This window comes from Cucurbita maxima, unplaced genomic scaffold (assembly GCF_002738345.1).
Source record: "Cucurbita maxima cultivar Rimu unplaced genomic scaffold, Cmax_1.0 Cma_Scf00002, whole genome shotgun sequence".
In the NCBI taxonomy this organism is placed as follows: Eukaryota; Viridiplantae; Streptophyta; class Magnoliopsida; order Cucurbitales; family Cucurbitaceae; genus Cucurbita; species Cucurbita maxima.
The window spans coordinates 3,859,485-3,881,069 of record NW_019272018.1 but is presented as its reverse complement, the minus strand read 5'-3'; the positions used below and the strand labels follow the sequence as shown (position 1 = coordinate 3,881,069).

The window sequence follows — 21,585 nt, the reverse complement described above, 5'->3', positions numbered from 1 at the left end:
TTATAATCATTCTAATCTATTTATTGTTTTAAAAGTCCAATAATTTATTTAATACAAAATTATTAAACACCATTTAAAAATTAAAACCATCATTAAAAAATGGACTAATTTGCAATATAACCATTTTTTTTTTTTTTTTTTTTTTTGGCCTCTGGATACGGAATTTAAGGAGTTGACAGCAAGGCAAGAACTAGTTGGTCCCTTAAAATAATCTAGATTCTGACACGTGTCACGAAATGGAGCGTAGATGGTAAGGGATCATGATCATGATCGATCCATTTCCAAAATGGAGCGAGCCATGATTTTGTCTGAGATTAGTATAATTTGTGCATACAAGTTGGGAGACTTGAGTGGGGTCGCGTTTAGCCGCGAGAGCAAAAGGATTTAAAGCGAGAAAAATCAGACCCAAGCTCCAGTTAGCTATGGACTCTTCTCAGTCGCAGCAGCAGCAGCAACAACAGCCTCAACAACAGCAACCGCAACTGCAGCAGCAACCTGTTGTGAAGAAGAAGGAGACCAGAGGCCGCAAGCCGAAGCCCAAGGAGGAGAAGAAGGACGAGCAGCAAGCTAAGAAGATGAAGGCTCAGCAACAACCCTCTGTCGACGAGCGCTACACTCAGTGGAAGTCTCTTGTTCCTGTTCTTTACGACTGGTTCGCCAACCACAATCTTGTTTGGCCTTCTCTCTCTTGCCGGTACTCTACTCACTCTTGTTCTGTTTTGAAGAACCTAGTGTAATGTAGGTGATTCTTTCTTTCTTTTTTCTAGGGTTTTCTGTTTGGTGTTAATTTGACCTGGGTTTCTCGTTATTTTTCTTACTTGTTGGAGAAAATCGCCTCCATTGGGTTACTGGATCTGTTGGTTGCAAGTTTTTAGGGTTTTACTATTTGTCGCGCGTCTGCTATTGTTATCATATTGCATTGTGTTTATTACTTCGCAGGGTAGGGATTTTTTCCATTTCGCTACCTCTACGGCTAGTTTGGGGATGGGGGTGTTTATATGGCGTTTCTTTGATTTGAGTTCGACTCTTTTCTGGGTTTTAGGTGGGGTCCTCAGCTCGAGCAAGCGACGTATAAGAATCGACAGCGACTTTATCTATCTGAACAGGTAAACCACAGTCGAGGTCAAATCTAGTTTTTTTTTTTTTTTTTTTTTTTTTTTTTTTTTTTTTTTTTTTTTTTTATTTGGCTTTATTGTTTATATGTTGCTGTAATTGCGCTGGAGCCTGAACCTATTGGTTAATCATGTTAATTAGGACCGAAACATCATGTGAGGATAGAAACTAGTTATTTATGAATTTTTGATATGAGGCTAGAGGTAGAAATGTTCTACATTTAGTTGAAGATCGTTCTGTAAGCGTTGTTCATAGTTTATTTATTTATTTTTCATTCCTTGTCGCCAGACTGATGGTAGTGTTCCGAATACACTGGTCATTGCAAATTGTGAAGTTGTGAAGCCCAGGGTTGCAGCTGCGGAGCACATTTCTCAGGTGTTGATCAATTTCAAAATTTAAAGCTCTATGGACTTTTCTCATGCTACTTAATCAATTTATCATATGTTATTATTGTATCTCAGTTCAATGAAGAAGCACGCTCTCCATTTGTAAAGAAGTACAAGACTATCATACACCCTGGTGAGGTATGGATATGAAAATTCTTGAATAATGAAGTATGAGCTATAATGAAATTCATATAAGCTGTTTGATTCCGTCAGGCAGTATTTCCATGTTTCCATGTGATTATTGTTACATTATTTTTTCCTATTTGAGTTTTAAGGTTTTTCTCAGTCTCGAACATTTATATTGCCTTCTTTGAATAGTTGTAGCTGTTTGGTTGGATGTGGAAATTGACTGAAAATGACGAGTTGTATTAAAATTCTATTCTATTTCTAATGGACTTCGTTGAACATTTTTCCAGGTTAACAGAATTAGGGAACTTCCCCAGAATGCTAGAATTGTTGCCACACACACTGATAGTCCAGATGTATGCGTTTTTAATTTTAGTTTCTCCATTATTCCAAGGAGTATATATATTCAACCACTATTGCTTTAAATCTCTTTGGAATTCACCATTCAGGTTCTCATTTGGGATGTTGAGGCACAACCTAATCGTCATGCTGTCCTTGGTGCCACAAATTCTCGCCCAGATTTGGTAATTATGCTAAAAACTCAACTGCCCGGACAGTTTGTTGCTGTCTTTTACGTGTTGCTATTATTCTAAAGATCGGGCGCATATCTCTTCTCCTTTACTACAACCAATGAAGAATCCGTAACATTGATGTTGAAACTATGGCTTGCATTAAAGCAAAACTGATGTTACCATTTGACTTTTTGGGCTCTGCATCATTATGGTGACTTGCACAAATTGCTGATAAGATGGGAGACATTATTTGTACTACATTGTTTTAGATTCTCATTCAAGCTCTAAACATGAATATGGTGTCAAATGAGAGAGATTCAACTCTGTGCTTCGCTTTCTTTTTGGTATTCTGAAACTCTTGAAGCCTCTTAGATTAAAATTTTGGGCTTGGCTGGATCCCGTTGTAGAAGTATAGTGAGATATTGACGTATCCAATGAGTTTAGTTAACTTTCTTACTGTTAAATGCTACTGTCATGGTTGATTTATAGGCTGCCTAATTTATTGTCTTGCGTGTGTAAAAGGTCCAAGAATTTCATTGTTTAAATCTGGCGGAGATTTTCCAAAATTATTATCTAGAGCTGAGGTGGCTTTCCAACCCTGTGACAAGTCGTCTATAAGTGTAGAACTTCTTAAGTCTCATGTTACTCTGCTTAACTATTGTTCAACCTGAAAACTTTAAGATAAATTCTTCTGGTGTTTGTGACATGCACATTCTAAATTCTCTTATTGTGAAACCTTCATCGTGCAATTTTGTGTTAACTTATTATTCATTTGCAGATTCTTACTGGTCATCAAGAAAATGCTGAGTTTGCTCTAGCAATGTGCCCCACTGAACCTTATGTTCTCTCTGGAGGTCGAAAGCTTTCCAGTTTTTTTTTCCCTCTTAAACTTGGTCATGCTAATTAGACCCAATGTCAAAAGTTTTTACTCATCTCTATCATTGTTTCAAATTTAGATGTCCCGATTTTTTTATTTTTTATTTTTTTTTAATTTTTCATTGCCTATCAATTTATTTGTTTTATGGAATTATGACTATCTTATGGTTTTGGGGTGTTACGAATGGGGTTCCATTTCTCAGATGCATTTAATCTTATGGCAGGAAAGGACAAGTTAGTGGTTTTATGGAGTATCCAGGACCATATAACAACTGCCGCCTCAGACGCTGCTGCCTCAAAGTCACCAGGATCTGGTGGTTCTATCATAAAAAAGGCAGGAGAAGCAAATGATAAAACTGCTGAAGGGCCTTCTATTGGGCCACGAGGAGTTTACCATGGCCACGAGGATACTGTTGAAGATGTTACCTTCTGTCCGTCCAAGTAATGTCTTAGCTCTGATTTACGAGCCATCCCCATTTTTATTTTGAGAATTTAGCCATATTTGGACTTATTGAGATGGTACAGTAGATGGTGATTTCTATCTGGGGTGGTAGGATTTTGCCTTGGGGATGAGGGTTGGTTTCTGAATAAAAGTAGTGCTCATAAATCTTGATAGAAATAAACCATCAAGTAGTGAATAACTTTTGCATTATGCTGTCTTCACAAAACTGAAAATAGTGGAAAAACATCAATATAATTGTGCTGTTTTAAACTATTTTAATTCACGCCTTCATGTTTATGTACAATGACTTTATTTCACTTGAGTGGATGTAAGTCTAATTTATAGTGGTCTCTTTTCCAAGTTTAACCAACAACCTCCTCCTTTTATTTGCCTTCTTAAGTGCACAGGAGTTTTGCAGTGTGGGAGATGATTCTTGCCTGATATTATGGGATGCTCGTACTGGCACTAGCCCAGCTGTAAAGGTCATAATTCTCTTGTTTAATTTTCTCTGTAAAGGGTTATTCCTTCATATATAATGTGGAAGTTGAAATGTGTGTTATAGAGCGTGCATTTGATAAAATTACGAACTTGTCATTCTCCTACTATAAGTAATTTTTTTTAATTATACTGGCGGATGTTAATAGGATAAGATTTCCATCGTGCTTCTTTGTAGTCTACCAGTATTGTGTGTGGGAAATCCATCCTGCAAGATGAAATGGATGTCCCATATTCTGATTTTATGTTTCATTGTTATATTTTAGGAGTTTTTCTTCATGCTAGTATATCTTTCATTCTGGTTGGCAGGTCGAAAAAGCACATAATGCTGATCTTCATTGTGTTGATTGGAATCCCCATGATGATAATCTTATCATAACAGGGTAAATTTTAATGTCTTATTTTATTTTTAAATACTAATGTTTATTGGAAAATGAGGCCTCATTTATTTATACAAAAAATGGAATAAATATACTGAGATAGGGAGTGAGTAGAAATATCAAACTGTACTGTGGTCTTACTGCTTTTTGCCCCGACTTAATTAGGCCGTCTTGTACCATTTGGTCTCATCATTTGATTGACATTGTATTTAGAATTTAGGAGAATGGAATTTGTGAGGTGATGTACACTGTTCACATATTAGTTATATGTTGACACAAATTTCTCTTCAGTTCAGCAGATAATTCTATTCGCTTGTTCGATCGTCGTAATCTCACTTCTAACGGAGTAGGCTCACCCATCTATAAATTTGAGGGTCACAAAGCTGCTGTTCTTTGTGTTCAGGTATTCTTTGTTTTAATCTGATTATGTCTCGTCTTATTACTTGCTAGTTTTATTTGAAATGCTTTTGTTATTAGTTGAGATCATGCATACTGGTTCATGTGTATTTACTCAGTGGTCCCCAGATAAATCATCCGTCTTTGGAAGTTCTGCAGAGGATGGGCTGTTAAACATTTGGGACTACGATAAGGTACACCGTTTGAGATTAAAGCCATATTTTATTTTTTATCATCTTGCTTCTTGGATACCTAGGGTTCATTTGATGCTGGAAGTCAGGGAAGCAATATGTTAAACTTGAAGATCTGATTCCATAAACTTCCACTACATTTGGCTGATACTTTTTAGCATATGTGATATGGGACTATAGTCCATGTTTATTAATTTGTCTTTTGATTTCTATTGGATATTTTGAAGTATAGATTCTAATGTTCTTTGTGGTCTCAACATACATGCATTCCAGGTTGGTAAAAAGACAGAACGAGCTACAAGGACACCTGCTGCTCCTCCAGGCTTATTTTTCCAGCATGCTGGGCACAGGTTTAAAATTGTTTCTGCCTTTCTTGGTTTTTAGCATGAACTTTTACCCAAAAAAATAAATAAATAAATAAAATAAAAAATTAAACTACCAGTTTTTTCCTATATGGGAACTGCAACTTTTCTGCCGACCCCCAACAACAAATCTCTGTTTCTGGGCTTCTCTTTTTCGTTTGCTTTTGGTTACTGCTTTTTGTCATGTACTAGTGGTTAAGCAGAAAATATTGTACTTCAATGTATACGTCCTTCTCATATGACCTTTTTGTCACATCCAGGGATAAAGTCGTTGATTTCCATTGGAATGCTTCTGATCCATGGACTCTTGTCAGTGTATCTGATGATTGTGATACGACTGGTGGAGGAGGGACGTTGCAGGTCCACTAACTCTCTTTCTCTCTCTCTCTCTCTCTCTCCCCCCCTTCTCCCCAACACCACCACCCACCCACACACATAAACACAAAGAGAAAAGAAATAGAATTGTATGGTTTGTGTGGGTAGGGAATCAAATAACGAAGTTAGCATGAAAAAGGTTTGCACCCTTTAAAGCAAATACAAGGACCATGAGCTTTTTTCTCTAGGTTGCCTACACTGGATATGGTCGGTTTTATTGTTGGTTTGGGGTTGGTTGGAGGGGTGCTAATTTTGTCTCTTGAAATTTTTATGAGTTGCAGATATGGCGCATGAGTGATCTAATTTATCGGCCGGAAGATGAGGTGTTAGCTGAGCTTGAAAAGTTCAAATCTCACGTAATTGAATGTGCTGCAAAGCCTTGAGAGCCTCCTAAAGTTTTCTACCTGTGTTTTCTTCAGACAACACAATAGGTTGTAGATCTTGTCGTTGTAGAATTTGAATTCTAGTCTATCTTTAGTGTTTTATTCTTTTCTTTTTTTGCTCTACTTGTATGCAAGTATTTGGAATATCCGGCTCTCTCACTACCATTATAGTAGAATGAATATGGCCTACCGGGTCACCATCAATGAATTGAATCATCTTGTTTCCTTAGAATACTTGGGAGGATTCTTTGAATTGGCTGTTTAAACTCGTTATTTCGTGTTTAGAAGCTGGGATTCTTATTTTTGCCTGAACCAACTTATTTAGCCAATCTTTGCCCCAAATGTGTATGTTATTTTAATTTTGAAGTGTAGTGGATACTATATATGATATTACAGGTCAGAATATGTGGAAAAAAAAGGAAAAAACTGAACGACAATTCCAACAAGATGTTGCATATATCATTGCAAGCTGCTCAGGAAGCCAGTTAGTCCTAATTAGCATGTGTTCATGTTTAGGGAGTATGGGATAATCTAGGCATTCCATGTTCACTCATGCTACTTATCATTCTTTGCCAATAGTTTCTTTTGCTTTTCTCGATTCTAAGAGTAGCGGAACTGAAGCATCTTTTGAGTGATCTTGATTCTTGCATTCCCATATCGATGGAAGTATTTAATAAGTCTGAAATCGAGAGACGTGTGTCGATTCCATCAAGACCTGAAATTGAGTTAGGTACTAAATATTTGCTATGAAAAGAGTCTAGCACGAGTTTTGAACTCGAAGCTTCATCATTCATATCCACAGATGAGTTCTTTGAGCTCGAATTAGTTTGCGAGCTTGTTTCTTGAACCCCATCACATTGGTTGCAAACTAGTTTCAATGCTTGAACAACCTCACCCATGAAAGGTCGGTGTGACACCTCTGGTTGCACACACATTGAAGCAATGGCTGCAACTTTGGCAATGTTTTCAAAAGGAACATTGGAATCTAGTGATTTATCAATTATAACATCTAGACCTTCTTTGCTGGTGAGGAGTGGACGAGCCCAAGCAACGAGACTTTCTTCACCGGGTGGTTGAGACATATCAATTGGTTTTCTACCAGTTAATAGTTCAAGTAAAACAACTCCGTAACTATAAACATCACTCTTTACAAGTAGATGGCCAGTCATTGCATACTCTGGAGCCACATACCTGAGTACACAAGGAGAGACAATAAGTCAAGTAAGCTAAGGCATGGAATACAAAAATGAGAGAACAAATCCATACCAATGTCATTATTATTATACATATTTGGGGTTTGTTTCCACAAGTACATCGTTGATGAGGATATGTTGCTACTCCTTAAGTTGAAATCAAGAATAAACGTTTACTCTAAGACTTGAATGTAATCAAGTTTGCTATAATTCAAGTTTTCAACATCTATTCAAGATTTTCATCATTCAAGCAAAATCTTAGCCTAGTTTAACTTAATTGCACTTGTAATAACATGTTCCAAATTATATAAGTTGAGACTCTGTGATCCCACATCGGTTGGAGAGGGGAACAAAACATTCTTTATAAGGGCGTGGAAACCTCTTCCTAGAAAACCTATTTTAAAAACCTTGAGGGGAAGCTCGAAAGGGAGACCCCAAAAAGGACTATATCTGCTAGCGATGGGCTTGGGCTGTTACAAATGGTATCAGAGCCAGATACCGAGCGATGTGCTAGTGAGGAGTGGATTGTGAGATCTCACGTCGATTGGAGAGGGGAACGAATACCAACAAGGACGCTGGGCCTCGAAGGAGGGTGGATTGTGAGATCCCACATTAATTGGAAAGGGGAGGGGGGAATGGAAAATTCTTTATAAGGGCATGAAAACCTCTCCCTAGCAAATGCGTTTTGAAAACCATATGGGAAATCTCGAAAGGAAAAATCAGGAAAAATCAAAAGAAGACAGTATCTTATAGCGATGGGCTTGGACTATTCCAGAAACAACTGCATACATTACAGCAAGCATGCTTAACTGAAGACTGAAAAGTAAATTAACTACCACAAACTCAACTTGGCTCTTTACTATATTTGGCAGGGTGAAATCTAAAAGAACTTCAAATAACCTTCAAAGGGAAGGAATGCTGTACCCGAAAGTTCCCATGACATGTGTAGTTATGTGTCTGCTTTCCTCATCTGTTGCAGTTCGAGCCAACCCGAAGTCGGAAACTTTTGGTGTAAAATTATGTTCTAGTAAGATATTACTTGATTTGAAATCTCGATGTATGACTCTAGGAATCGAATCCTCATGTAGATAGGATAAACCCCGAGCAGCGCCCAGCGCTATCTTCATCCTGGCACCCCAATCAAGTAGGCCAGTTTCCTTATCCATACCTGACAGAAAAGTATAGAGAAAATGAAACCATGCTGCTTATACTACAAAGGAAACGCATGAACATCACTTTCTTACCATGTAAATGAGATTCAACACTGCCATTTGGAACAAGTTCATACACCAGGGAACAGTTATGCTCCTCAGTACATATTCCAATCAACTTGACCAAATTTCTGTGGTGGAGGCGGCTAAGCATTTCAACTTCAGCCAAGAATTCTCGACTGCCCTGATGATCATCTCTCTTGAGAACTTTGATTGCTACTTCGGTACCATCTTCGAGCGTGCCACTGTAAACACGTCCAAACCCACCCTCCCCCAGTATTCTTGAAGGATCAAAATTATTTGTGGTTCTCTCTATGTCAGATGCACTGAAGATCTTGGCTGATCCTGAATATGAAGCAATGCTATATCCAAAGAATAAAGAGGCAGAACTAGGTATGGTTGCCATAACTGATCCACCAGCACCTGCAAGATTGTATAAACTTAAAAATGCTACAAGAGGATAGAACCACCGTTGGAGGCTGCATAAGTTGGCAATCCATGTTACCTGATGGCTTATTGAGGGCGGATAACGAAACATGTGGATTTGGTTTTGCATCATTATGTGTAAAGAGCAAAATCCAAGCAGTAACAAGACATAAGCCCACTGCAACAGTAGTTGATAGGGTGATGATAGCAATCATACCATCACTAATTCTATCCTTTGGCTGTCTGTTGTGCACATCGACACCGACGGGTTTTACTGTCCTCACATTGTTAGTATTAGTCAAATGAGGCTCATTATCTAGCCCTGAAACTCCAGGAGGGGGCGATCGAGGCAAACCTGGATATCGAACGTATAACACTTCATAGTTCCCGAAATAGTAAGCTTTGATAGAAACTTTTTTATGCCAAAACCTTTGGTAAGTCAAAAAGGCTGTAGTATTGTCAAATTTTTCCCCAAGTGGGACTAAGTCAATAAGGGCAACAGTCTTATCTGGTTGCTGATAAGCTGCATTGGCCTCAATAACACGAACTTGACTTCGCTTTACATATACTCCGGAAGCAATTTCAGCAGCCAGCTCTGAAACTAGAGGGAAGAAGGTATAGAGGGGAACACTGAAACGAAGTCGAACTTGTATGGGCCAAACACAACCACAGGGGGATCCCGGGGGAGTATTTGTATACGGGTCGGTGCATAGGGTAGCCGAACAATCTAGAAAAGACAGTGGAACATGTTCTTGAATACTAACTTCATTCGTCTGTAATCTAGATGAGAAGAAACTTAAGTGGAAGTGGACATATACCTTCATTTGGCTGTTCAACATCATGAGCTTCTTGTGGTGGAAGAATTGGCTGTTCAGCATCATGAGAGTGTCCCATGTCATTGTGAGTGGAAGGAGCTTCATAAAAGACACTAGAAAATAAGCAACAGGGAGAGAGTTTGTTTGTTCAAGAACAATTTAACAGGATACCTTCTTCCGGGGAATGATTCAGAGGTGGTAATGCATTATTAGGGGAAAGAGCTACTGCTGGAGAGATATAAGGCTCTGGAACATCAAATTTAACCAATCAAACAAAGAGTTTCAAGTAGATAGGATCAAACAACCATGAAAATATTCCATGAATGAAGTTCAAATTTGATGAACTATGAACTTCATGATTCTCCAGAAGTCCAAAAACCTAGATCCAGACATATATTCTCACTAAAATCTTAGGTGTTGTGAATGAACTAAGAACTGGATTAAACTTCAAACAAGAACAGCAATTCCACTAGATCAACTCAAGTTCATTCAAATTTCAACTACCCAGATTGTAAAATCCAAATGCGAATAAGGAAGAAATTTACCTGCAATTTCCCGAAGCTCGGAAGCATGAACAGTGACCAAAAGAATCAGTAGGTGAAGCATCGTTGGAACCAGAACCTCCATCTCATACAAACTCAAACGACGATAAATTTATTCAGCATCGAAGAAACAGAAGAAACAGATTCAAAGGAATGAGCTAGGGATTTAAAAGTTGAAGAAGCAAGAACAATGAGGAGGAGGTTGGAAGAAGAAGACCCACAAACAGGGCGATGTATTGAAAAACCCAGAGCTCTGCGAAGCCATACGTTTTGAATGAACGAGACCAAAAGAAGCGTTTCTCTGAAAGAAACTGACGCTAAATCTCTAAAGAATGAATGAGACCCTGTTCTTATTTGCTTCTTTTTTAAAAAAATTTCAATTTTATTGGGCTTTTTCATAATCGAGATTGGTGCTCTGATTTTCTGCTTGGTTGTCAGAGCTTCCTGTTCTTCGCCATTTTTACGAATACAATGTTATTTTATTGTACTTTTTGTTTAAAAATTGTAGAAATTGCTACTTGGTTTCTGCATCTTCCGACTTAATATCTAAATTGATGGGCTCAAAATTCCTCACTCAAATCGTTGTGGGAAGAACAGTTTTTTTTTTTTTTTTTTTTTTTTTTTTTTTTTTTTTTTTTGAATGGGAAAAGATAACGGTTTTGAATTAATGATCATTTATAGCAAAATTAATCTGGATAGAGTAGTTAATAGTTTTCCTTTGCTTAAAAAATGTTAGGAAAATAGAAATTATTTCAAAATTTTAAAAATTTATTGAATCTTTTCAAAAATTCAGAATATTCAGTTTTAGTTTCTGTATTTTAATGAATTTTAATTTAAGAATTTTTAAAATATACAAAATAGTATTTTTAAATACAGTTTTCAATTGATTTTTGACATTTATACGGGAGGCTACACATCATATGATAAGCAATCTAACCGCATTTATTCCATCCCGGCTATATCAAGGCAGAAGTATCTTCTTCATCCCTGACCACGCCTCGCTCTCTATTTCAAACGTTGATAGATCTCTTTCTTTATCATTTCGTTCGGTCAATGTTGTTCCATCTCAATGATGCTGTGTTAGTTTTTGAAGTTAGGCTCGATTGGACAACTTTGTAATCGATAGAGCTATTCCATCTTTACTGTATAAATCTAAATTTATTAAAACTATAAACTAAAAATATGGTAAAGTAGTTGATAAGGATACAAACACATAAATCGCTCAAATGAACTGTCTTTTGAAGTTCAATATAATCGAGCTAAAATAAATATAACTCAACAGTAATTGACATTCTATCATTTTCTTTCTCGTTTTCTTATATTAAAGGTTTGAATTATCGTACCATACAACAAAGAAATGGATATGGATGCAAAATAAAATTATATATTCTTTAAAAAAAAGAATTGCATACAAAAAGTTGAAAAAGGGGTTAAAAAGATGATAATTCAAACATCAGCAATCATGAATAAATTAAAGAGTCATTAATCGAATAGCCGAAACCATATCAAACAGCCCAATAGGCCTGTTGGCCCAATTTACTTCAAATGGATCTGGGCTAATCGAATGGCCCAAATCAGATCAAAGAGCCCAATAAGCCTGTTGGCCCAATGTACTTGAAATGGATCTGGGCTAATCGAAAGGCCCAAACCATATCAAACAGCCCAATAGGCATGTTGGCCCAATTTACTTCAAATGGATCTGGGCTAATCGAATGGCCCAAACCAGATCAAACAGCCCAATAAGCCTGTTGGCCCAATTTACTTCAAATGGATCTGGGCTAATCGAATGGCCCAAACCATATCAAACAGCCCAATACGCCTGTTGGCCCAATTTACTTCAAATGGACCTGGGCTAATAGAATGGCCCAGCCCATTTCAATTCTGAAGCATCACTGTCCTACGAAAAAAGAGAAGAATTTGAAGTAAATATTAAAAAAATAATAATAATAAAAAAAAGAGTGAAGCTTTTAGTTTGTTTTTTTAGCATTAAAAAGGTAATTTTGAGACATTGTGAAAGATTATGTGTAGGATTTTGTTGTCCGATCATAGGTAGATATTATACCGACAAAATCTTAATAATTAATGTTTGATTTGATTTTTAATTATATGCTCATAAATCCACTTAGTCTCACCACCCATAGTCAATAAAAAAGGTACCATATCATAAATATTTGAAGAAAATGGAGCTTAAATTAATTATTTATTTATACAAAATAATAATGTTTGTAATTTGGATAATATTGCAAATTCAAAAATCAAATTTATATTAGGTCCTAATATCTTCTGAATTCACGAGCTTAAAGATAATATTTTTATATAGACTTTCTCGTTTAGAATTTAAATTAAAATTCAACGAATGTAGAACAAACAATATCATATTATTACAAACAATGTTTGTGTACAGACATAAAAAGTAAAAGTTAGGTTAAATTTGATGGGATAGGAACGGCCAAATGAATACCAAAGTCATGCATATGGAAAATGAGTGAAAGTGATATTTTCTGTGAGATCCCATATTAGTCATAGAGGTAAACAAAACATTTCTTATAAGATTGTGAAAACTTCTCTCTAGTAGACACATTTTAAAAACCGTGTGACTAACGATGATATGTAATAAGCTGAACGGAATAATATCTGCTATCAGTGAGGTTGGGCTATTACATTTTCAAAGATAAAAAAAAAAAAAAAACACAATATTTTAGATTCGATTTTGCTAACCCCATTTGATACTCTATATTACGTAAATCAACGAATAACATATACGCAGATCTTGTTTGTCATATCTTTAGATTCTTAATTTCTTCTCGAAGAAGAAGAAAGATATCTTGGTAAGTCTTCTACAAAATCTGGTATGTTTGCCATTATTTTCTTAGAACATGCACATTGGCCTCAATCTCGTGCCTACCCTAGATAAAGTAGCTAGTTTATAGAACTAAGACAAAGACAACGACAACGACAAGACTTGGGATTGCTTGGACCAAATGGGTATTTCACTTTCGTTCCAGATTCTCTACCAAGATTTTCTAACCCAATAATCTCCAATTTTTTCAAACATCTTCTCATTGTTATGATATGATAGATCTTTTTTGCTACCCCAAGCAACCATATGACTTTGACTTCAATTGCTTATCCCATACGAGTTAGTCTTTGAGGCAATCGAGTCAATGCTATAAATCTACTTCCAACCACTCATATTGGTCCAAAGTAAGGTTAGGTATAGCTTTTATAACATACAGTTTAGTTAGTCATTTCGTTCTTAAAAAAATGTAACCCGTGAAAAAAGATACGAATTTGATGTCTTAAATATGAAATACGTCATATTTTGTCTAAAATAATAATCGAATCCCTAGTGTCATGATATCTTTATGCTAATACAATATCCAATAGGACCTGAATATATGCTCACGTGTACAAATTTCTTTAGAGGAATCGAAAAACGAGAAAATAAAAACGCTCGAAATAATTATAAATGTGAAAAGGAAAAGGGCATGAACACATCCAAAACATATCACATCATATTCAAAGATTTTTTTTTTTCCCTCTCTTTATAAACCAATATTTTGCTGTCCAAATTTGATTAATCTCATAACTTTGCCTAAAAAATATATATGCTATGGATATTCTTCAACTATATATGTATATATTAATGTGAGTGGGTCAACTTATTATATAAAAACGTTTTTCATGCAGTAATTAATTAATTAATTATTTATTATTTATTGAGTGAAACATGTGACATAATATAACCTACTTTTGCTGTCGAATTTTAAGGATATGAACTACCCCTATTGATTTAGGATAGGTTTCAGACAGCCTATTGATTTTGTTTCGTTAATAAAAATGGTGTGCAAAATGTGTTTTTTTAAATATTATAAAGTTTTAATTTACTTATTTTATTTGGGAAAAAATAAATGGTTCACTTTAGCTTACATATCATCATCAATCTCATAGTCTTAAAACGCGTCAATTTATGGAGTGATTTCCATACCCTTGTAAAGGAATGTTTCGTTTCTCTCTCCAGATATGAAATCTTAGTTTAACTGAGTGCTCTACCTTCCATGACATGTAAAGAGTCTGGGCATATTTGCACACCTTACAAACATAAAACATGTCCTACATGACAGTTAAGTTGAGGGATACTTATAGTCGGTAGGTACACGAATATTCTTAGACCCGACAATCTCAAATTTAGAGGAGAAGTTAGGCAACACCGAGTGCATGTTCGAAATTATATATAAATATAATATTATTAAAATAATATATTGAGTTTTAACACTCTTTTCCCTAATCATTTTGTTCTTCCATAATAATTAATAATAATTAACGAAACAAAATGAAAACAAAATGCCTCCGATTGACAACATCCTTTTTTTATTATTTTTTAATTCTTAATTTCGTGGACATAATCACATTTTTAAAATTAATAATAGTATTTTTAATTTTTAAAAAATAAAGAACATCAATAATTTTTTTTAGTATTATTCAAATTAAGATCCATGCCACTATTTTTATGTCCATAAATGTACTAAGGAAACAGGCCCCCATGTGCCTCCTTAACTTACCATTATTATATGTGATGTCCTACCTTCGTTGGAGAGGAGAACAAACCATCATTCATTTATAAGAGTGTGAAAACCTTCTCTACCCGTTTTAAAGCTTTGAGGAGAAGTCCGAAAAGAAAAGCCTAAAGATGACAATATCTGCTAGCAATAGATCTAGGTCATTACATTATATCCACATTTATACTTTTAATGCAATAATTATGGCTGCCACCTCATATTTTAATCCTAAAAAGGATTATGGGTTAAGTATATTATTATTATTATTTAATAATCTAACAAAATTAATACGAGGAATACCCTAAAAAAAAGACAGACAGGATATTATAATAATAACAATAATAAAAAAAAAAGAGTTCTAAGGGTTGAAAATGTTCTGTCCTGGAGACAGAATCATTTTGGGATCAAACTCGTTCTTCTTCTCTTGAATCCTTTTCCATTTTGATCCATAATGATTCGCCCAATCTTCTTGTGTTTTGTAATGAGGAAGATACTGCTTGATCTTCATGTCAACACTGTTGCAGAACCTTAATATCTCTTTGTTTTGCTCATCCATGGATTCCCAATCATCCAACCCGCTTGAATACAAAAAACTAACCACGTAAAACACGTCTTCGTCTGGTATAACTGCTGACATTTTGTCGTCCCACCTATTTGTTTTTCGTCAAACTTTAATTAGTCGATCTTGTCGATAAAAATTAAGAAATTTGAAGAGATTTAGTAATTACTTGCTCCTATTCATCGGGTAGACGAGTATAGGTCCTGTTGTAACTTTTTGTTTGAGAATGATATCCTTGAAAACACCTGAATTGAATTCGGCAATACCGGATTTGGGTACGAAGAGATTTAGCCATGGATGAGGAACATCCCATAACCCTTGAGACCGAAGACTCAATTCTCCGTTTCGAACCCTATTTAGGAAATCAACGTACGATACATCTTTCTCGAACTTATACCCAGGTAAAAAGTTTAGCCCGTCAAACAAATCATCGAGTTCCTACATAAACGAGAAGAAACCAGCGTTTAGATCAAACCCTAAACAATGAAAGTAGTATGGATGCGAGGATGATTACGATGAATACCTTATCGATTGTATTGGGAGAGGGATGATCGTAATATTTGGCGACTTCCAAACAGTAAATAATGGAATGTTGATTAATCAAAGAGACGATTTTGGAGTGATGAGAGGATGGAAAAAAGGAGGATCTCCAACTGTTTGGGGGACCATCATGCATTAGAAGCATACCCTCTAAATAGTCCAATGCTCCCTTTTGTTCTCTTCCATTGATTGAGATTAATCGTTCTTGGTCTTTTGTAAATTCGCTAAAATTACTGTAGAGAATTCTAACCCACTTTACCTAAATAAAATTGACGGAAAATACAATTATTAGAGACATATAGATTTTTGAATTCACATCCAATGATTATTAAAAAACAGACTCGTACCCTCTTTCGAGCTGGGAATAAGGGAATCCAAGCTCGAACAATGATTCCAAATTGGCCTAAACCACCGAGGACGGAATGGAAGAGCTCGCAATTCTTTTGTGGCGAACAGTTTACAAAATCTCCTTTACCTACAAAACACATGCAAATAATATCAAATTATGTCCTTTTCTTTGTCCCTTTTGATCCTATTTTTACATACACAACAATACCTGTAATGATGTCGAGTTCAATAACATTGCTAATTTGCGGGCCGTATCGAAACGTCTGGCCGCTAATACCAGCATTCGATAATGTCCCACCGACAGTGAGGTAAAGATAATCGGTCCACGACACCGGTGCGAGTCCATGTTCGAGAGTGGCGTTGAGGACATCAATCCAAAGCTGCTCGCCACCGACATTGGCGAAGTATCCCGTGGAGGGGTTGCCGGAGATAGCAATTCGGGTGTTGTTGTTATTATTATTATTCATGGAAGTCATCTCGACAACTACACCGTTTCCGGCCATTGCTTGGCCGCGGACGGAGTGGCCACAGCCCTTGGCGGCGATGCTGAATGGAGCGGGAAAGGAATTGGCGAGTTTGATTAAGCAAGCGATATCGTTTATAGACGAAGGGAAGAGGACGGCAGCTGGTGGGTTGGAGAGCATGTGGCCGAAGTCGGTGGCGGCGGAGGTGAGAGCGGCGGGGTCGTAGCTGAGATTGGTGGCGACGGTGAGTTCTTGGTGGTCAGGGAAAGGGGATGCCGGGAGAAAGTTGATCCAGGGTTGGGGTTTGTCAATGGAGGATTTGAAACGCATGGCTACGGCACAGCCCATTTTTAGACTGAGATATAATTGAGCTGGCGAGGGAAAGAAGAATCCAACGCATGTACTTGTAGGTAAAGTTTTAGCCACGGGGGGTCCATTTTTAGCCAATTATAACCGTTGGATTATGATCTACGGTCCACATCAAGTCAAATTTGGTCAATCTGCAATTCACTCAATAACTCAAAAATATTCTTTAGATTTCCCAAATTTTTAATTTCGAGAATAATAAGGTTAAATTAATATTGATACTAAAGGGTAAAAATAAATTTGAAATGGGATTAGACAAGCCGAGGTCCGATGGAGCAAAATGGATCAGATAAAATTGTTGTTCTTGGTCGAATCCAATCAGACGAGAATTATAGAAAAAGACAGAAATTTATAAGTAAAAACCTCCGACTAAATTAGGTATGGCGAACGGGTTATAATAGTAATAAAGAATAGGAATAGATAAAATTGTTGTTTAGTCATGTAATTAACTAACATTGCTCCCTCTATTATGAGCTATCCCATATCTTGCCCCATGGTTTTCAGTTAAAATATTACATTAAATATTTTATTTAATATTATTTTATATTGGGGACAAATTAGGTTGTCAGTCCCATGCTGTCGGAATTGCAACATAATCAATCTTAACATTATTAATATGACTAAATATATATATATATATATATCATTTTTAAAGGCATTTTTGCATGAACTAAAGTGCTTGATAATATTATAAATGTTTTCTTTTGGACTTTATGTTTCTCCACATGCAATGCTGTTGAATAATGTGTTGTTTCTTTTTTTTTTTTTAAACCATTTTATCAAAAAAACATCTTTAGGTTATATAAATCTATTGCAATTATTTATGGATGGTAGTGAATGTATGGAATGTATGGGATAAGAGCGATAATGAGAATAGGAGAACTAAAAAAGACTTAAAAGAAATGAAAGTTCTACTCATACTAATGAGTTGCACCTTCTTTTTTTGGTAGCTCAATTATAGAAACTTCATGATTAAACATGCATGAGAACATGTTGTAAGAATCCGTGTTGGTACGTGAGTATAGTCTCTCTCTCTCTCTCTCTCTCTCTCTCTCTCTCTCTCTCTCTCTCTCTCTCTCTCTCTCTCTCTCTCTCTCTCTCTCTCTCTCTCTCTCTCTCTCTCTCTCTCTCTCTCTCTCTCTCTCTCTCTCTCTCTCTCTCTCTCTCTCTCTCTCTCTCTCTCTCTCTCTCTCTCTCTCTCTCTCTCTCTCTCTCTCTCTCTCTCTCTCAAGTAAAGGTACAATTTTAGCACATGCACGAATAGTGATAGTTGGGTTGTGTGCCTAACTAAGTGAAAGACAATTGTACGCAAGGCAAGCCATTCCCCCTCTCCCTTTCCCTCCCCAGAGAGAGAGAGATAAAGGGGGCAGAGAAAAGCTATAAAATGGTTGAGAGAGATAAGCCATGGGGGGACTAAATATGTAAATGATACTCAAATCTTTATGGGGATCCAACCCAAACCCATCAAAAAGGATATCACGTGATCCTACAATAATATTATATAGTCGTTCAACCTATGAAAAAAAAATATCATATACGCCTCGTAATGATTGAAAATTTGAGGTCGTAGTAAGACTATAAAAGTTCAAAGACGTGTAGGTTTAAGTTTAAGAACCTTCAAACTTCTCAACTCATTGTACAAAAAAACAAATAAATTGATGTCGAAAGTCATGGATTCGGTGTCACGCTAACAATCTTTTGTGTTTTTGTTCTATTGGTTAGCTGTTTACCATTACGTACTCTGAAAATAACTTTTTAGGGCAGTCCATGGATGGCCTCAACTGTTCACATACATAACTTTTCCTTCTTGCTTATGATTTCCCATTGCAGTGGTTTGGTACACATACCCAAAAAGTCTTAAGAATATATTATATTATAATAATATACTCCACGTGTTAGGTTTCGAGCTCAAACAAGACCGTGTTTTTTTAGAGTTCAGACGACATGAAAAATTATTTTTTTTTTTAATTGAAAAGGTATATCTTAACTAGTTAAACTATCTCACGAGTTACACGAAATATTCTGTATGGTGGCTCGTATGAGTCAATTATGGAGCATCATATTATATTTTATGGTGTAATAAAAAAAATAAATATTAAAATTTGGAATTTTTATGGTGGCGTCAGTTGGGCATTTTTGGAATCACTCGTGTGAACAAAGGGACAAAGAAGGCGCCGTTGAATTTCACGCTTTGTTGAGCTGTTCCATTCCAACTGCTTTTCGCACACTTATCCATCCACTTTTTTACTATTCACTCTCATAATAACCCAATCCCTAAATTATTCATACGTATATGTATACATTATACATATATATATATATATATACACACACACATAGACAACATTTGTCCGGAATGCTGAACCAAATAGTGGATAATCCAAGACACATGGGATACTTTTGATAAAAGGCTCCCATTCTTTCTTTGTAAAGTGGGCTCCCTCGCTCCTGGGTTTTCAATGGTGCGTATATAACATAGGCGTTTCACTTGTTGGTTGAGTGTAATTGCTTCAAGTGTAACTCTTCTGAGTGTAACAGAGGATTTAGGGGGTTGGTTCCTCCTAAACGGATTGGGATTGGGGTTAGTCCCTCCTTGAATTCATTGTTAGGGTTTTAAATTTTTAAACCTAAACAATTATTAAATAATAAACCCAACCTATTCATAAATTTTGTGGGTTAGAGGGTTTGCACGCATGGACAGTTTGGAAACATAATACCATAGGGTTTAGGGTTATAATGTTGGTTTTGTTTTCATATTGTTTCGTACTATACAAAGCTAACGTTGTAAACGATAGAGATTTGGTGTTCTTCGACAAACTATTCATAGCTGCACTTGGGAGTGGTAGTCGTTTCAACATTCTTATGGAGTGGATTTACCAAAACTTGTCAATTTAGAACTGTCGTTTACTTTCCATTTCTAAAAGAATCAAAACTTGGTTTACTAACAATTTCATTACGAGTCTTGTTCATCTTGTTCAAGTTGAAGTAAGACCGAAACCTAAACCTAAACCAAAACCGAACCGAACCGAAAACGACGCGGAAGAAGAAGAAAACAAAGTGTGTGCAAGTAATGATGGAGCAAAAGAGGCCACGTGAAGCAAGTTGGGTTACTTTTTGTGGGTTATGTCTGTACGATGGGGTGCTTCGAAATGGGAGAATTGAGAAGACTAACCATAATCCACATAGTTCCAAACCAAATGGACCCCTATTCCCCTCCTCCTCCCCTTCTATTTTAGCACACCAAATCTCCATCAGAATCATACCACCCTTCATCCTCCTCCTCTTTCCTATTTTAAATTCAAAATATGTCCACACACGTCGTAATATTGCTCGAGAGAGGATAAGGGTCTTACTTTGAATGATTGAGAAGATTTGAAACGTCTACACTTTTGAGATCCCACATCGGTTGGAGGGTGTGGAAACCTCTCCCCTAATAGATGCGTTTTAAAACTGTGAGGCTGAAAATGATACGTAATGGGTCAAAACGAGCAATATCTACGAGCAGTGAGCTTGGGCTATTACAAATGGTATTAGAGCCATACACTGAGTGGTGTGCCAGCGAGAGGATGTTGGGCCCCTAAGAAGAGTGGATTGTGAAATCACATATCGATTGGATAGTGAAAATGAAGCATTGCTTAGAAGGGTGTGGAAATTTCTCCCTAGAAGATGCATTTTAAAACTGTGAGGCTAACGGTGATACGTAATGGGCAACAATATCAGCTAGTGGTGGGTTTGAGCTACTACAAATGGTATTAGAACCAGACAGCGAGCGATGTGCCAGTAAGAACGCTGGAACCCTAAGAGGGTGGATTATGAGATCCCATATCGGTTGGAGAGGGGAACAAAACATTCATTATAAACGTGTGAAAACTTCTCCCCTAGTAAACGTATTTTAAAATCGTGAGACTGATGGATATGCATAACGAGCTAAAACATACAATATTTATTTGTGATGTAATCCAGTAAGAAAGATGGGGAGGGGCCTATAATACTTCCAATGGAAGAAGAATTTGATAGGACATACCATAGGGCAAAAAGCTGATCCTTCTTTTTGAAAATCAGAAATTGTTGTCCCATGAGAACAAAGTGCATAGATATGCTACACGATAAAATTTTATTATTCATCGCTCGATCATTCAAAAAACTTATACTCTCTATTCATGTCGACTAAGACGATTTTTATCTCGAATTGTTGTAATCTTAAATATCTATTAAGACATGTTTCGTATACAAGGTTTCTACCGTGTTGGATGATTTATGAACATAGCGCCATCAGAAATTTGAGAAGATTTTTGACAACATATTACGAGAGAGATTTTCGAGTAAGAATTAGCTTAGATTTTTCGTGAAAAATATCGTACTATTATATGAATATCGATAGATTCTTTGTCCTATCATTTACAAACTTGTCCTTTTTCTTACTATAACCGACGCTTTAAACGTCAACATCGTAAAAAGAAAATGTAGGGGCCATTTCATAAAAAATATTGATGTTGACAAATATTTTTTTAAATATATATATATA

General features: G+C 36.3%; 3 protein-coding genes across 3 annotated transcripts; 1 reads left to right on the top strand and 2 right to left on the bottom strand.

Annotated features, from left to right (window-relative positions):
* The first annotated feature begins 338 nt into the window (after window positions 1-338).
* Window positions 339-6,269, top strand: LOC111466808 (WD-40 repeat-containing protein MSI4). The gene is made up of 15 exons (XM_023111435.1): window positions 339-694; window positions 1,043-1,106; window positions 1,402-1,488; window positions 1,575-1,637; window positions 1,916-1,981; window positions 2,075-2,149; window positions 2,916-2,991; window positions 3,238-3,454; window positions 3,856-3,937; window positions 4,260-4,333; window positions 4,622-4,733; window positions 4,846-4,920; window positions 5,191-5,267; window positions 5,540-5,639; window positions 5,936-6,269. The coding sequence occupies exons 1-15, from the start codon at window positions 423-425 to the stop codon at window positions 6,035-6,037; spliced, it is 1,542 nt and encodes a 513-aa protein (XP_022967203.1). The 5' UTR covers window positions 339-422; the 3' UTR covers window positions 6,038-6,269.
* LOC111466443 (receptor-like serine/threonine-protein kinase ALE2) lies at window positions 6,147-10,576 on the bottom strand. Its single transcript, XM_023111102.1, has 7 exons — window positions 10,228-10,576; window positions 9,854-9,928; window positions 9,686-9,781; window positions 8,947-9,594; window positions 8,475-8,864; window positions 8,155-8,398; window positions 6,147-7,228 (listed from the first exon to the last, which is right to left on the bottom strand). Exons 1-7 carry the CDS (start codon window positions 10,307-10,309, stop codon window positions 6,550-6,552), a joined length of 2,214 nt encoding a protein of 737 aa, XP_022966870.1. The 5' UTR covers window positions 10,310-10,576; the 3' UTR covers window positions 6,147-6,549.
* A 4,565-nt stretch (window positions 10,577-15,141) lies between these two features.
* On the bottom strand, window positions 15,142-17,024 carry LOC111496957 (cytokinin dehydrogenase 3-like). Its single transcript, XM_023147546.1, has 5 exons — window positions 16,439-17,024; window positions 16,230-16,357; window positions 15,866-16,141; window positions 15,512-15,780; window positions 15,142-15,433 (listed from the first exon to the last, which is right to left on the bottom strand). Exons 1-5 carry the CDS (start codon window positions 17,022-17,024, stop codon window positions 15,142-15,144), a joined length of 1,551 nt encoding a protein of 516 aa, XP_023003314.1.
* Between the last annotated feature and the right edge of the window lie 4,561 nt (window positions 17,025-21,585).